Here is a 16042-nt window from a genome sequence, read left to right as displayed (position 1 = left end):
TTAGAAGTAGTAATGGTAAATGTTAATAATAAGTTTTTATTATTATGATTTTTAAAAGTTTTATTTTGTTAATTTGTATCCTCCTTTTTTATCATTTTTCAGCAAAGTTGACAGCTATCTAGTTTAGGGCTTTTTAAACTAAGGGTCGAGACTAGAGAGTATCTACATACTAACGTGGTCACTAATTGTACGGTTGGGGTCGCAATGCATATTAAAGATAGGCCTAAGTAGACTTCAAAGCAGTGGTTCCCAACCTTTTTGTTGTCACGGACCCCTTTAGACAAATTATTAAATCTGCGGACCCCTACCTAAATTTTGCCTGAAACTCAATTAACATATTATTGACTATTGTAATAATTATGCTACTCAACTACTGTACTGTGTCACATTCCAAAATTCATCAAGGTAATCACGGACGCCCAAATGCTTTCTCACGGACCCCCAATGGGTCCGCGAACCCCAGGTTGGGAATCCAGCAAGAGTTCTCATAGAGATGTATTTTTTTAAATGAAGTTGCATAATAGAAACGTTTAAGAAGTCTTTCATAGTAAGGTGCATCATTTCGATAACACATTGTCACATGAGTTCAGAACAATGTTTGACATTTTCAGGTTTAGCAGCAAATGAACAAGAACGTTATATAAAACTAGAATCAAACAAGAAAAAAAAGAGAAAAAAGCGGAAAACCAAAAGTTTGAAATGGCTTTGTCCTGCATTTGTCCTATTTCTACTCATCCTCTTTGGATCATTGACATTTGTATTCAACAAAGTGCACAAAGTGGCGGCCTTATTTATAATCTTTCTAATTTTATTGCTTCTGCTGCTGTTACTCTTGCTTGTGATCGTTGTTAGTTTGGGAGAGCATTGTTTTGATTGTGGCTGGACAAGATACATATGGGTTTTGTTGTCTGCTATGTACACCAAACTACCAATTGGGCAAGAGGAAATACCAACAGTTCAAACAACGATCCAAGAAAAGATAATTTTAAAAAAGAAAAAAAGCGTAGAACTTCCAAAAACTCAATCATCAACAAACAAAGCAAAAAGCGAAGAGCAAAACTCAACTGAATCATCTCGACGGTAAGTCAACTGTTTCCTCTTTTTTTTTTAGGGTGATATTTTGACGAAGGATCTTCGAAACAACTAAATTTCGAAACAAAACAAAATTTAGCTTTGTGAAGAAAGGGGCGTTCTTCCCGGCTATCAGCACATGAGCACTCACTAGTACAGCGAGCAGTTGCGATTCGCTAACCATAACGGTGTAGCTTCCACGCTAGCCATTCAGACCATCCAATCAACATTATGTTTCTCGGCAGCCGATTTGTAGCAAGAATTGACAGCGATAGACACGTGTTTCGCCCATGAGGCTGGGCTCATCAGTATCGCACCGTAAACGATACTGATGAGCCCAGCCTCATGGGCGAAACACGTGTCTATTGCTGTCAATTCTTGCTACAAATCGGCTGCCAAGTAACAAAATTTAGTTTTATTGGGCTTACAAGGCAAGTTCCTTTCTTTTGGTTTTTTTCGAAATCCAACTCTCGAAACGAAAACGGGCATTGCGGTGTAAGCCTAAACTTCAAACGTTATTTTTTTTATCATTGCTTGCAAGTGTCTAAAACTCTCAAACAAAGGTATAAAACGATACAAAAACAAATGTTGTTTCGAGGCTTTTGCAGTTGATTTTGTTTTGGTTGTTATATTTAGGACTAACCTTTTTCGTGAAAATTTTAATTTGCTTTCGAGGATGCACAATTCAGTTGAAGCATTCCTAATGTCGACCATTTCATTACCGATATTAGTTGTGAAAATAAATAAAAACGTTATTTATTATTGATCCTAAAATGTCCACATTTTAGACTCATACAGACCGAGCTCTTACAGCATTACTTGGCAGCCCTGGCTTACAGCTTGTCTTCGAATTAAATTTATAGACCGTTTTGAAGTTTACAAATCCTGCATGGTATGTTTCCAAAGGAATTTTGCTGTTGTTGCAGATTTATTTTTGTGAACTTCAATGCTTGGGAATGCGCTGGCTGCGACAAATTGTGGGCTGGCATTGTTACGGCTTTGGCAAAGAAAGTTGAAGAAGAATTTGGTGTTTTTACCACGAGAATCTTTCGTACCCTTTCTTTGGATACAATTCCCAAAGACCAGCACTTATTAGACTCCTGCAAACTATACGTTAAAGTCAATAAATGCTCAGAAGAAAAACTTTGTGAATTGATGAAAATCTATGGAGAAATTACTAGTTGTAAGGTCATGGATGAACGCATTTCAACTGAGCAACCTGCAAATATTGAGAATGAGTTTGAAGTATGTTACTCTACGTCTCGAGAAGCAAGAATTGCTTTGAAGGCGCTAAAGCACTTGCATCTCGATGTGGAGCTTTTAGCCGAATCCAACAGCAGCCAAACAAGTTTTCAAAACAATGGTTTCGAAATGTGGGAACAGTTGATAAAACGTCCACGGCGAAGTTGTTTTATACCGAATTGGATATGGTGCTGTCTTTTTGCGCTGGCTTGTATATTGGTTCCTGTAGTTACAGTTTTGTCAATCCATACAACGGAACACTTTGAGGTAAATTGATACATTGAAAAAGTCTTTGAAAAAATGCAACTCACCAATTAGTGCAAAATGATACCGTACTTGCAGTACGATATGAGACGGCATATTTCTACGCCTCATCAGAGAGCAAATTTACAAAGGTTTTTAGACGGGCTGGCATTGTTTTTTCGAGATGAAAAATTAGAAACAGTCATTAAGAGTTATGAAACAGCAATACTTTAAAGTAAGATATTTCCGTCAAATAGCGTAGCCAACCAATACGTATTGCCATGCAATCAAGTTTTATTTCTTAAAAAACTCTCATTGATACTTTTTAGCAATCAGGTCACGACGAAGATGAGCCGGATGACGTAGGAGAAATCGTCGGTCAAGTCTTTTCCTTCCTCCCGCTTGGCGCAAGTTTGCTTGCCATACTTTTCAAGTTAACTTGGGCAATTTTTAATTCTCAAAATCGACGAATTTTGAGGGCACTGAAAGGAGTAAAAGCTGACGTGAAAGATGAACTTGGATTTATGTACAAAATTAAGGAAGAGGTAAATTGTCTTAAATTGCTCACAGTAGTGTTTTTGTTTAGATCTCACATTTTCACTTTGTGTTTAATCATTAGTAATCATCTAACAAAATCTAATTTTTGCAGTAGCACAAGCTGAACGTTTTGGTTTGAAATTAGAGTTAAATTTAGAACCACGTTTAGATTACGACAGAAAGAGTCTTAATAGTTTATTTTTGACAAAGTTTTGCGTAGCTTTTATGTTAATTACAGTACACAAGTTTGGCACATGGCACTGTATTGGCACAATTAAAATGGAGAGAGGTTTCAATACATGATATATTCGACATGTCCATTTTGCATGAAAAATTTGTGAAAAAACTGCAACTACTTTTGCCTTGTATATTGCAACACAATGCGCACAAAACTTTTATTTGTTTTTTTCATGATTTTTGCCCAGCCAAAACTTCCGAAAACCTTTCCAAGATGTAACCTCGTTTTCTATAGGCTTATCATATACAAGACATACCTCATCCCATACCTCTAATAGCAATGGCCCAGGTTAATTTAATTGTTAGCTTAATGCAGTTGCATGAGAAATGGTGTTACTTCGAAGTAAAGAAGTAATAGCAGTTTTCTCAGTTTTGAGGACACATGGCCAAACTCGTATTTATCAAATCTGCCGCATTCAAAAAAACGCGTAGCCTACCGTATGTCGCTTGCCCGGTTCATACAATGCATTTTATGTAGGCTACTTCTAAAGCGTTTAGATTTTTTGAAGTACATGATTCAATGTGTTTGAAGGAGCAAAGAAAGATAATTACAGGTGGAGAAAAAATGCATATTTTAACTTATTTTTTGGGAGGAAGCACGTGACCACGTGTTTCCACCTGATCCGCTACTGAGTCACTGAGTCAACTGCACTTTATCAAACATTACACGTCATGACTGGTCGCATTGCAATGAAAATTTTTAGTAAAAATGAGTTTCTTACCATTCAAAAGCGCTCTTGACCCAAGGTTGATTGTATTTTCATCTGATTTGAACTGGTCTTTACAAGCTTTAGTATCTATAAATATTTGTTCTTAACTTGATACAGTTCAAATTAATTTCAGGTGCAAGCTATTTCTAACCTTATCCACACAGTTGAGTTTACAAGTAAGATTGAATTCAAAGTGATTATTATGATCGATGATTTGGACCGAGTACCTTTACCAAAGGTAATGTCTTGGTCTTTAGCATACGAATGTAAACACTGTTCAGCGTTTTCAATACACTAAGAGAAATATTTTTTTTCTTAAAGTTTAAAAAATTCATGCGCGCAAATCAAGACATGAAAACGTTTTTGTTACATAAACTAAACAGGTGCAGTGCAATCAACGAAACTTGATTAGGTCCTAACCAAAGCAGCCTGATCAGATCACATTAAGCGGATTATCTGAATAAACGTGGCCTAAGTATTAAGGTTAACTGCAATTGCATAAAAAATGTACCAACATTAGATTTTTGTTACTTATTTTTTAACTTTTTTTACTCTTTACATTGCTAATAAGCATTCCCATTCTTAGGTTAACTTTTTGTGCAGAGATTTCCAGAAGAGACTTCTGAATGTCTGGTTTTGGTACTGTATTTGAGAATGTGGTTCAGCATAACTACAGCGTCTTGTAAGAAAATATGCTCACTTAGTTTACTCCTGTTGAATTAATATCTACAGGTGAAGGCTGTTCTGGAAGCTGTGAATGTTTTATTAAGCGAACGCTGCTCTCCTTTTATTTGCTTAATCGCCATTGACTCACGAGTTGCAGTCAAATGTTTTGAAGTCGAAGTAGAAGATGGTATGCAAGGTGGAAAAGGCATTATCAACGGGCTCGAGTATTTAAAGAAGATTATTAATGTGCCATTCTGTCTTCCAGAGGTAAGTTGAATTTTTTGTTGCAAAATTGAGGTATTATAGGTATATGTGACATATCGAGATTGATAAATCTTTGCTGTTGGCACATACTTTATAAGTAGCGTGCTAACAGTACTCTGGCTTTAGCAATTGTGTGATATGTCGCTTTCTCTGTTGCATGCATAAGTAGCTTACAGAGCGGAAAGTATCAACACTGTAGCCTACTCATCACAAGTAATTGTGCCTTATATTTTTGCGGTCGTCGTCGCATATGCCTAAAACATTTAATGCATAGCCTAAGGTAATTAATTGCACTTAATTTGTGAACTCCACTGTAAGGTCTCATAAATCCAACTAATTTCGTTTCATCAAGTTAGGTCGGTTTACGAATTTTTTTCAATCAACGGTTGGCATAATAAAAGGAGTACATTAGCCTATATTGAAAGAAATCCCAAATTTGATTGAAATCGTTAAAGACAACAATCGCCATAGCTCGGAAGTGTAGTGGCCGATCACATCATGCACTTAATGCCCAAACATTGAGTCCATATCTTATTTCTCAAAATACAATAAATTGAATTTACAGTTTGTTTGCAAATCAATATTTATCTGCGCATTGGAGAATCAAGCAAAGTGATTCACATTATTAACAAAATATTATGATGTACTCTAACAACCTACAACAACACTTGAAAACGTATAAATCGTCACTTTTTGTTACAGATTGATTTTGATTCAAAAACATATTATATTGCGGGTTTGATAGACGAAGCAGATGATACAGAACACCACTTGGAACAACTGTGTCATCCAACAAGTAAGAAAGCAGGAATGTTTCTATAAACCGATCACTTTTTCTCATTAAGGTTGAAGTGTGTACTTTTTGAAATGCCCAAGTCATATTTTGGTCGATTTGTACTTAGGCTACTAGCGAGAAGAAGCGTTTCTTAACAAATAAAATGTAGCCTAATTGCGAAATTTTAGCTTAGTAAAGGGTGTCAATGTTTGCTTTTCACAGCACGTGCATTTTACAAACACGCAATGATTCAAATATAATCTGCATCCTTGTGGCCATTTCTTTCAAAACTGAGGTTTTGTGATAGAAGGGACTTTTGCACTACACTTTAAGCCTGCTGCTGAATTAAAATAACCTACCAGAACATATATCACGTGTGTTGCATCAACGTTTTTAAACGTTACTCTAGGTTAGTAACTCTTAATTGTTCTTTATTTGTTCCAGTACAATAGCAAAGTCTGCCAAAATACAGCTTGCACGGTACTTTTGTTACATTTAATAAAATTCTAAAGTGTTTGTCGTGGCGAAAGTATCTAAATATAGCTTATAAAATTAATATCAAAGCTCTAATTATAGCCTAAATGGAAACTGAATAGAACCAACTGGAGTTTTTTTGTTTAAAAAACCATCTGTCTTTTATACTATCTCTATCTATTTTTCTATAACTACAGTGTGTCAATAAAGTGACCTACCTCTTGGAGTTATTTTGTTTAAACCCTGTGGTGTAACTGCAACCAACCGAGTAGATTTTCTAAAGTTTTAAACTCATTTTACCCGCTGTATTTGTTTTTTTACCACAATTTTGATGTTCTCATTTTATTTCACATCATTGTTTTTTTCCTTTTTTGCTGTGCACTTCACAAGATCCATCGATTGAAAAAGATAGTTCTGCCCAAGCAAAAAATACGAAAATCAGCAAGTGACGCAATTAGTTTTTCGCGCGTTGCTTGCACGCATCATATTGGTGGAAGGGATCAAGATTTTGTTGGGGCTGAGACCATTGGGTTATACTGTATTTTATCCCTTTTATTGTATCAGCCACAATTAAAACAAAATTTTGGAAATTAAAAAACAAATTGCTTGTGAGACGCACTATTTTCAATTTTAAGCAAAAATATCAAAAAGCAGTTCATGACACATACTTGGCAATGTGGTTTTTAACACGTTGACTGCTTGGGGTATTTTCAAAAACTTCCAAAAACTTTCGGCGTCAAAATATTTTTTTCCTAAAAATGCTGCAATTGTTTTGCACAACTTTTTCACAACTTAGGCCACCTTTTTTCTGTTTACCACCATCTTTCGATGATTTATTACCAAAATCATAAACTTCAATTTTTGTATACCGTATTTACTTGATTGTAAGCCGCGGCTTATAAAGTTTTTTTTTCTATCATGTTTGCGGCTTAAATTCATGGGCGGCTTACAATCAAAGGCGGCTTACATTTTTTCTTTTTGCCTTTTTCCTTGTCGACTTTGCCATAGATGTTTTGCCGTACTGCGTTGTCTGATGCCGACAATTGTGAAGTAAATAGTATTTGCGGCTTACATTCAAGAGCGGCTTAGGCCTACATTAAATTTTTAACACTATCACATGCGGCTTACAATCAAAGGCGGCTTACAATCAAGCGCGGCTTACAATCAAGTAAATACGGTACTTCAACTTTTTACGCTAATCATCAGTCTACACACTTTATTCTGTGTTTTGCAGAAGACCTCAATCATGATGAACAACTTCAAATGAAAGAAGTGCAGCAAAATGGAACCTTGGATGAACAAAAGGGACATGGTAAAGGAATTTTTAATCTTATGCCAAGGTTTAGCTAGGCTACTGTATTTGCTCAGAAAAAATAAGACATGTTTTTGGACATCACGAAAAAAAATGTTAATCTTCATCCAAACCAGAGCGAGAATAATGCAAAACTTCTCAAGTTATATAAAGATTTCGCACACTCTAGCGTACGATAATTACCCATTTGTGACGTAACAAATATCTTCATCGTGTTTTAGTAATAGGCTACTCTGGAAAAAAATGACAATAAGAAAAAAATATTTTTTCACAAAATGTAGGTTTGTATTTTGTGCAGTCCTAATATGTAGATCTGGTTAATGTATGTGAGCAGCTTTCAGCAGTTCTTTTAGAACAACTTGCTTCTTCGTCTTTGTTGTTTGAGCCTGTGAGATGTAAGGTCTATCCTTTTATCACTCTACAATTTGGAGTACACTGGGAGGCTACTAAAGAGCAGCCGGTGCTTTGTTTCATTTTTCAAGACGAGCAGACCTTCCTCTTCTTTAGGAAGCTTGAAAATGGTACAATTGTTGATGATGTGGTCTGCAGATTGTCCCTCGGCTCCACATTCACTGGAGGAAGAAGAGGCCATTTCCCATTGGTGCATGGTTGAGCGGAAAAGTCCGACGCCCGTGCGAAGACAGTTGAGGCGCGCTCACGCCAGTGGAGCAACCAGATCAATTTTACTGTGAGGCAAGGCTTTTTCCAGGAGTGGCAACATTTTCAGTGACGTCATAAGTTGCTTTACGTTGAGGTTGAAGTTGAATTTTAATTGACGACGAAAGCTCAACTTTGAAAGGCTTTTTTGGACTGATAATGCGCACTGCGCAGGGTAGCTAGTACAAAATCTTGGGAGAAAAAAGAGTAGCCGTAAGAGTGGTCTGGAAAACCTTCCCCCGAAAGTTTTGGAAAAAGTGTAAATGTAAAAGTGTAAAAAGTGTAAAAAATTCAAAGCTCGCTTGAAAACGTTCTATTTCAATGAACATTATGACTGAAAGTACCGTATTAATTATCACCATTGTCATGTACAGCGCCCAAGAGCATAGTTTTACTGTGGATGTGGCGCTAGGCCTATATAAATATTGTTATTATTATTATTAGTAAAAAGTGCCTTAAAATTACGCATTCTAAGGGTAATTTCAGCTTTAATCAACAGAAAACGCTGTCAAATAATGCTGTAACAGAGGGTGAAAACTGAAAAGTTTATTTAAGTTACATCCAACCAAAACAGCAGTAGCCTACGAATAAATAGACTGGACTAGGCCTTCAATGGTAGGCTTCAGTACGTCAATAAATTCCTTTTATATAAATACAACATAGTTCCTTCTTATCTAATGTTCATATTTGATCTGAGGTGTGCGTCGTACGTAGAAACAAACGTTCGACATTATATTTAGCTACCGGGAAGCAAAACGTTAAACAACACAATTTTATATCACTGCCTCTGACTACTTAGCCTACATGACTAAATGCCGCATAAATTTGATCAAAGACATACATCTTTTTTAGCAAACTTTTCTAGAGCTTTTCAATAGCTTAAAAGTTTGTTGGTCGATTGCATCTACAAAAATATTTCAGGGGGGAGAATGCCAATTACCGCATGACTAAGCCTCTGGTTATACGGATTGCACTTCTTGATTCCGGTTTGGTTATAACTGAAGGAAAGACAACAAAATGACAGTTTCTAAAGAATAAACATGCTGAATCAAGACAATACATCATCAATTATGACATACAGTATAGGCTACTACTTTCAGCTGGATCAAAGAAAACGTATATGTGTTCAACCGAATCTGGGTAAATTAGGCTAGCTGATATAAGTATAAGTTACTGCAACATGAGATACGGAATTCCAATTAAAACTTTTTCTCTTTAACATTTTAATAGCTGCATTTTTACAAAGGGGCAAGAGGGAAACAAGAAATTTTATAAGAGGGGCGATTACTTCACTGATTCACGTCTGTCTTTGTAGTGTCATACCTATATGGCGTGTGTCGGCGTCGGAGATGAACAAATGGAGTCTGGTGGTACTTGACTTCCATTTTTGGTCCGCCCAATAAACCGCAGAAAAGTCTTGTGTATCAGTTTCGTTAATTAGAAGTTGAGCGGCTTGGACGAATGGGTGTCTTGATTTCAGTCGACGGGGTGCTAGTTTGAAGAAGCAGAGACCTTGCAGTGAAAAAGTCGATTGGGCTACAATGCCCGTCGACCGAGAGGCAGCGTGGCCTCCTTTCGACGAACCTCAATAGGTAGGATGCCAGCAAGAATGTGGAGATTCACTGTTAAAAATTTTCGTAATTTTACTGTCAAAAGAGCAGTAGAATATTACTATCTTGTTACAGTACTTGAAACTACTGGCCATTTTGTGGTATATTTACTAGACAAAGACGTTTTTTTACTCCAAATATAGTAGAATCACTGATTGAGCAGTTTTAAATTTTACTTCTTTTCGTAGTAGATGATTTCACTTCTTTTTTGGAAGTGAATTTACTGGTCTGTGAAAGTGTTTTGCAATTTTACTGACAAAAATAGTAAAATTTTACTGACTTTTTATAGTTTTTTTTTAAACTTGCATTGGCAGTAATTGTAGCCTACTATAGGTACGGTAGGCTACATGGGCAGTAATATTTTATTAACACCGTTATTTTAGTCCGATTAGGCTACTATACTCCTGTGCAGCAATATATTTAGCACTTCTACGAAACGTCAACCTTTTTTCCGGTCAACATATTTACGGTCACACCAGCACATTCTCGAAACAGTGGAATGCTACGTTATGTCATGCCTTTCTGTTTTGATATCTGATATAGGCTACCTTGGCCAGCAATATAGAGTTCGTGGGTTAATTGAAAGTCGGCAGCAATGGCGAGTGGTTAGCGCGTTGGGCTCACAGTCGAAAGCCTGCATGTTCGACTCCAGCCACCCGCACTTGCTGTTGTTTCTCTGGGCAAGAAACTTTACGATAATTGCCTCTACCCAGTACCCAGTGATCGATTTCGAGTAATGGGTAGTATCAAATTTAAGTCATAAGTATAGTAGACAACCGGAAACAGACATTGCCGTCGGCTGCAGCGTGGGTCAGGTGTACGTCGGAAGGCGTAGCCTACACCGATGCATAGCGCTCAAGTCCGCTTTCCCGCAATGCAGGATAAAGATAAACAAACAAACAAATCATGACTGGAAGGAAAGTTTGCTAGAGATCCGAACTCACGGGCTTCCAACAAAAATGTTTTAATTGTTTGTAATATTGGTTCCTTAAAAATGCACTGAAAGTACAAGAGAGTCGAACCGAACCCGAACCCGAGTTTTATAGTCAAACGGTTCGACTCTCTGACTAAAACCCGAGATTTATTATCACTTATCAGTCGTCAGCCAATGGGCTGGCGAATGTTATCCTGGTCCGCGCTCAATTTTCCGCCTTCCCGCTCAGAATTTGCAGAGTCTGATTAGCGTTGCCAGATGGGGAAATAGGATAACAAATTTAAAAAAATTCTGGTGAAATTCAATTTTAGAGGCCTTTGATGCCAAATTTTTTGACTTTGGGACCAGAAAACTTTTTGGTGAAATCTAGTGAAATTTTCCCCCAATCTTTTTTTTCAAGAAAGTTTTTTTAAACTTTTAAGCGAAAAATCCCCGCTCGTATAGAAAACGTTTTGCAAGAGGTTTGCGCATGCGTGACTGCAGTGTCTTATGTCTTAAAAAGTATTTGTATTTTTATGCGAAATTGTTTTATTTAGGGTGTTTTACATATCTGGTGAAGTTGTATGCAATCTGGGGAAATTTTATTTACTTTTTGGTGCTAAGTATCTGGCAACACTGAGTCTGACAACTGAGCATGTGCAATAGTGATGCAAGCCGCGCCGCGCCGCGCCGCGTACGCGGCCGCTTTTGACTTTTTCGCCGCGTGCCGCGCCGCGCCGCGTGGAAGGTTGAAATGACAAAGCCGCGCCGCGCCGCTTGCCGCGTAAACTTTCAAGAAATTAATTTTTCGTAAACGTAAACTTTCAAGAAATTAAACTTTCGTAAACGTAAACTTTCAACTTTTCAAGAATCAGCTATGAAACTTCAAATTTAAATTGGAAACACGAATCAGTTATTTTTCCCTTCGGAAACCCTAAGATGGAAAGCTATGCAAATGCAAATTGCAAATGGCTTGCAGTTGACAGGGTTTTAGGGCTTGCTTGTCAGGGAAGCTGTACGAATGTTTTTGGTTAGTAGCCTAGCTGATAAGCTCAGTTACCAGGCTATAGGCCTAGCGCAACTACCGCATTATTTACTATATCAGTTAGCCCAGTGAGTTCAGGCTATAAGTTTTACTCTTGTGTGTGTAGTTCATATAGCCACTGGCATTATAATTGCATTATTGCTTACAAAAAGTGTTCAAAAGTCCTGATACTGGATCCAGGAACATTCTATTTGTCTTAGTTTGTATTATGTCTTAGAACTTAGATGCATTGCTGATAAGAGAATATGATCTGGTTAGCCTGGCCAATTAGTGCACAACTGTATTGGTACTAGGTTACCAGTTATATGCCATGGATGCTTTTTCCTACAATTGACTTTCTAAACAATAACTCGTTAAAATATTTTTTTTTAATTTTGTAATTTGCGGTGTGCGGTGCGGTGCAGTGTCAAAGTTCCAGATAAATTGCGGTGTGCGGTGCGCGGATAGATGAGTCAGTTGCGGTGCGGTGTGCGGATAAAAATTTTGGGTTCGCTGCATCTCTAATGTGCAAGGATGCAAGCATCAAGCATGGTTGCAGAAATAGTGCAGTGACTTAGTTACAGCTGGTTTTGTTGCAGTCATAAGTTTCAGATAGACAGAGGAAGCGTGTCAATAGCAAAAGTAGCATCGTTAAACGTGTATCACTGAACAGGTAACAAGTTTAATCCTACAAATGGTATCTTTGCTGATTTTTTTTATGTTTACCATGGACAAATGAGAACAATAGCGTACGGTACCATTGAAATTAATTTATTTCGATGCTTTTAGTAAGTTAACTGCATTAAACTGCTACGAAATTACATAGTTAAGCAATATGCACTGAACAACAATGACTTAGATCAGGCAGGTCAGTCAATGCAGTGAGGCTCTGCCCCCTCCCTACAATTTTCTAACCACTGCACCCCTGAGTCAATGTGAAGAACTACCCAACACATCTTCCCGGTATACCAGTATTGTAGCCTACTGAACACACAATGTTAAAGTAGTCGAGCTCTGTTGTAGTAGCTTCTAGCATTCGGACTCTGGATTAGAAGATCCAGTGTTGGAATCGTACTATAAAAAGATTAGGCAGTGGCTATTTGACCGGCGCCGGTCTTTGAATCTGAAACACTATTTGACCGGTCATGACATTACTATACAGGCACCTTTTTCTCTTTCAAAGCAAAAGACGAGAAGCGCGTATATAAGTTCTAAATTCGACAAGTTTATTTAACTCGATACGTGGTGCGTGCGATACTTCGCCGACTTCTATTCTAGAGGGAATGAGTTTGATACTACCCGGAAGTGTTGTTTTTTCTTTAACTAAATTTTGACGCAAAGTGCATTTTTGTAGTCAATTTTTAATTTCAGTTGCCTACAGCCCAATTTCTTATGTCTTTTCAAATGTGAGTAATAAAGTTAGAGTTTTTTTAATTTGCTGGAATTTGAGAATTTCTCTGGGTAATTTTCCGTTTGTGGCCGTGCTAACTACTGATATATAGCCTACTACATAATTTTTCATTCAGGCACGTTTTAAACCTTTCAAGGTTTTATCACCTTTTCCCGTTCATTAACGTGCTGGTAGGTCTATATCGATTTTTGTAGTTAGTATCTTTTTCGTCCCGGTTACGTTAATGACAAAAATAAAATGATTTATTGATGTGACCGTGTGTGCCGAACGAAGCATTACACTTTTGCTCTCAACAAGTTAGTTATATACAATGCTTCTTTTAAAAAAATGGTAATGGTATGTAAATGTAATGCAACTCAAATTAAAAATTGACTACAAAATGCACTTTGGGTCAAAATTTAGTTAAAAAAAAGAAAGAATGCTTCCGGGTAGTATCGAACTCATTCCCTCTAGAATAGGAGTCGGCAAAGTATCGCATGCGCCACGGATCAAGTTGAATAAAATTGTCGAATTTAGAACTTATATACGCGCTTTTCGTCTTTTGCTTTGTAAGAGAAAAAGAAAAAGGTGCCTGTATAGTGATGTCATGACCGGTCAAATAGTGTTTCAGATTCAAAGACCGGCGCCGGTCAAATAGCCACTGCCAAAAGATTACTAGGCATGGCTGCTGCAACTGTCTTCAAAATGAGAAAATATTAGGTAGCCTACACAGTTTTAAAAAAACAAGCTGTGATCCTAGCTAGGGAGTATATCTGCCATATCTGGTGCTACGCCTTGCCCATGAGTAGCCAGGGAGTAACAACATTTGAGATGCAACTCCATTTTACCTCAGAGTGAAACCTCTGCCGTCAGTTGCAGTTTATAGGCCTAGTCAATGCCCAGGACTGTTAAAAAGTGAGAACTAAATAATTGAGTGGTTTATCCAGCTGTGGTGATAAAACTTGTGGTAGGCTGATCTTTCGTGTGTGACCAGCATGAATAATTTGAGCAGCAGGTCCAGAGTGGTAAACGATAGACCCTCAGCCCTGGCCAAAGATCAAGAAGGAAAAATCCCCATTAGGCTACAGGAAGAGGACCAGTACTTATTACCGGTATTATTCGTGACAACGTCTCATAATACATGTTTTAAACCAATTTAGGTTTTTTCATGCTTTCCTGAGCATGTGTTGTATTTCATTTCATTGAATAACTTGATACTTGGATATTATCCTTGTGCATTTATGATGTGCCGGGAGACAACTGGCGGCTGGGAGACAACTTGCCATCTCAGTGGGATTAGTGGAACTGATTACAACATATTTTAAAGAAGATTGCTCAGCGATTTATCAATGCTTTGAGGTAACGTACATCTATTATTATTTACTTACAAACACAGATTTTTTAATACCCAACCTTCCCATTCCCGGAAGAACATCTGACACATACTTTGCAAATTTATGTATAGCTTATATATAACTTGTGTGATATGAACACCATGCTACTACTGCTAATAAATTTTATTTCATTGCCTTCTTAGCGATAAGAGTGCGGCTATATGAGTGTTTGACAATGTTTGTATTATTTTCAATATCTTAATAATGTTAAATTCAATTTGTAGGATTCAGCTATCTCCCAGTTTGAAGAAACTCGTGTACCAGCATCCAATAATTGTGTGTTTTGGTAAGTTGTGAATGAGCGTTTGTACAATTTTGACTGATGTACAAGTGAACTTTTGAATTGCTCACCTAAATATGAAGTTGGTAAATGTAAATATGCACTAATTTCAGTCTTTGTAGTTTCATTTGTGCCTCATTGCATCTGCAGGGCCCACTCTTGCCAGTGCAGTGAAGTTTCTCGTATTCATCGAAGGCAACCTTGCAATGGAAACCAAGTCGTTTTTTTTGTAGCGCTGGCTTACTTCTGCTCATATTACGTCTTTGCAATGTCATATCCAGATAGTGCAGCTGCAAGTCTGGAGTTTATACAGAGGTATGTAAACCTGTAATGTGTTTAATTGTATATGTATGAGCTAAGGAATAACAATAATGGAACTCCCTCCTTCACAAAGTCATTCATACCAGTGACAAGCTGGTCTGGCTGGAGTGGGATTCAAATCCACGAAGTTCTTGACAGTGTCTCTCTACTGCAGCTAGTAAGAACTGCACCCATTACCGGAGGGATTGCGTCTTAGACCACTCGGCCATCCAGACTGATTATTAGAGGTGTTAAACTGTTAATACTAGTTATGTACGCAAGTTCCAAGCCACAACTCCAGAGGATGACGATTATTCTAAGGTTTGTGGAAGTGACAACGCATTCTGATCAATTTGAAGGTTTCACTACACGATGGTATTGTGGTGTAGTTACAAACATTGCTAAATATCACGGTCAAATTTGAAAAGATCCACTGATATAACTTGTGTTGTTTCCTCAGATACTTTGCTCGCATTGGGGTCATCCGTCATGACAAGAAAAAGTGGGATGTGCACCCTAAAGTACTCCGACTGTGCAACGAGGTCATGCTTCGGCAGGGATGTTTGTTATGAAGATTGAAGCAAGTCAAGAAATTCACTGTTCAGTCGCTGCTGCTTCATGCTTCGCCGAAATATAGCCTCGGCTGAACTCTGCAGTTAAAAAAGCGAATTCACGTGTTCGTGAAACATCAAACAAATAGCTATACTTGTAACATCTTGAGAAATATATTGTGAAACATTGTCGCCAGTGAGGTCTGCTGTACACAATAAATTTATATCTGCAAATGCATGTGTGTAATATTTACTTGTAGAGAAAGTCATTTTACTCTCATAATGCCGTTTGTCACAAAAACTATTCGGGAAGTTATTTTGCTGCCTGTCCAGAGCAGTAATTTTACTGATCAGAAACATTTAAAAAATGACTATCCGGAGCAGTAATTCTA

At 37.5% G+C, this 16042-nt stretch overlaps 1 protein-coding gene and 1 long non-coding RNA gene across 2 annotated transcripts in view; both read left to right on the top strand.

The window, feature by feature from the left end:
- The window catches only part of LOC145784789 (uncharacterized), a 29692-nt gene that overhangs the window by 2265 nt on the left and 11385 nt on the right, over nucleotides 1–16042 (top strand). Inside the window, exons 3-9 of the mRNA XM_082596639.1 lie at nucleotides 612–1080; nucleotides 1998–2580; nucleotides 2886–3101; nucleotides 4174–4278; nucleotides 4773–4973; nucleotides 5673–5766; nucleotides 7454–7531. Of these exons, the coding sequence (XP_082452765.1) occupies nucleotides 612–1080; nucleotides 1998–2580; nucleotides 2886–3101; nucleotides 4174–4278; nucleotides 4773–4973; nucleotides 5673–5766; nucleotides 7454–7531 (1746 nt within the window). The remainder of the gene's footprint in view (nucleotides 1–611; nucleotides 1081–1997; nucleotides 2581–2885; nucleotides 3102–4173; nucleotides 4279–4772; nucleotides 4974–5672; nucleotides 5767–7453; nucleotides 7532–16042) is intronic.
- LOC145784790 (uncharacterized) lies at nucleotides 14108–15876 on the top strand. The gene is made up of 4 exons (XR_014291047.1): nucleotides 14108–14484; nucleotides 14744–14805; nucleotides 14950–15114; nucleotides 15560–15876. It is a non-coding gene; the product is annotated as an uncharacterized LOC145784790 (long non-coding RNA).

This window comes from Aplidium turbinatum, chromosome 15, assembly GCF_918807975.1.
Source record: "Aplidium turbinatum chromosome 15, kaAplTurb1.1, whole genome shotgun sequence".
Taxonomy (NCBI): domain Eukaryota; kingdom Metazoa; phylum Chordata; class Ascidiacea; order Aplousobranchia; family Polyclinidae; genus Aplidium; species Aplidium turbinatum.
The sequence above is the reverse complement of the archived record's forward strand: the minus strand, read 5'-3'. Positions and strand labels throughout refer to the sequence as shown.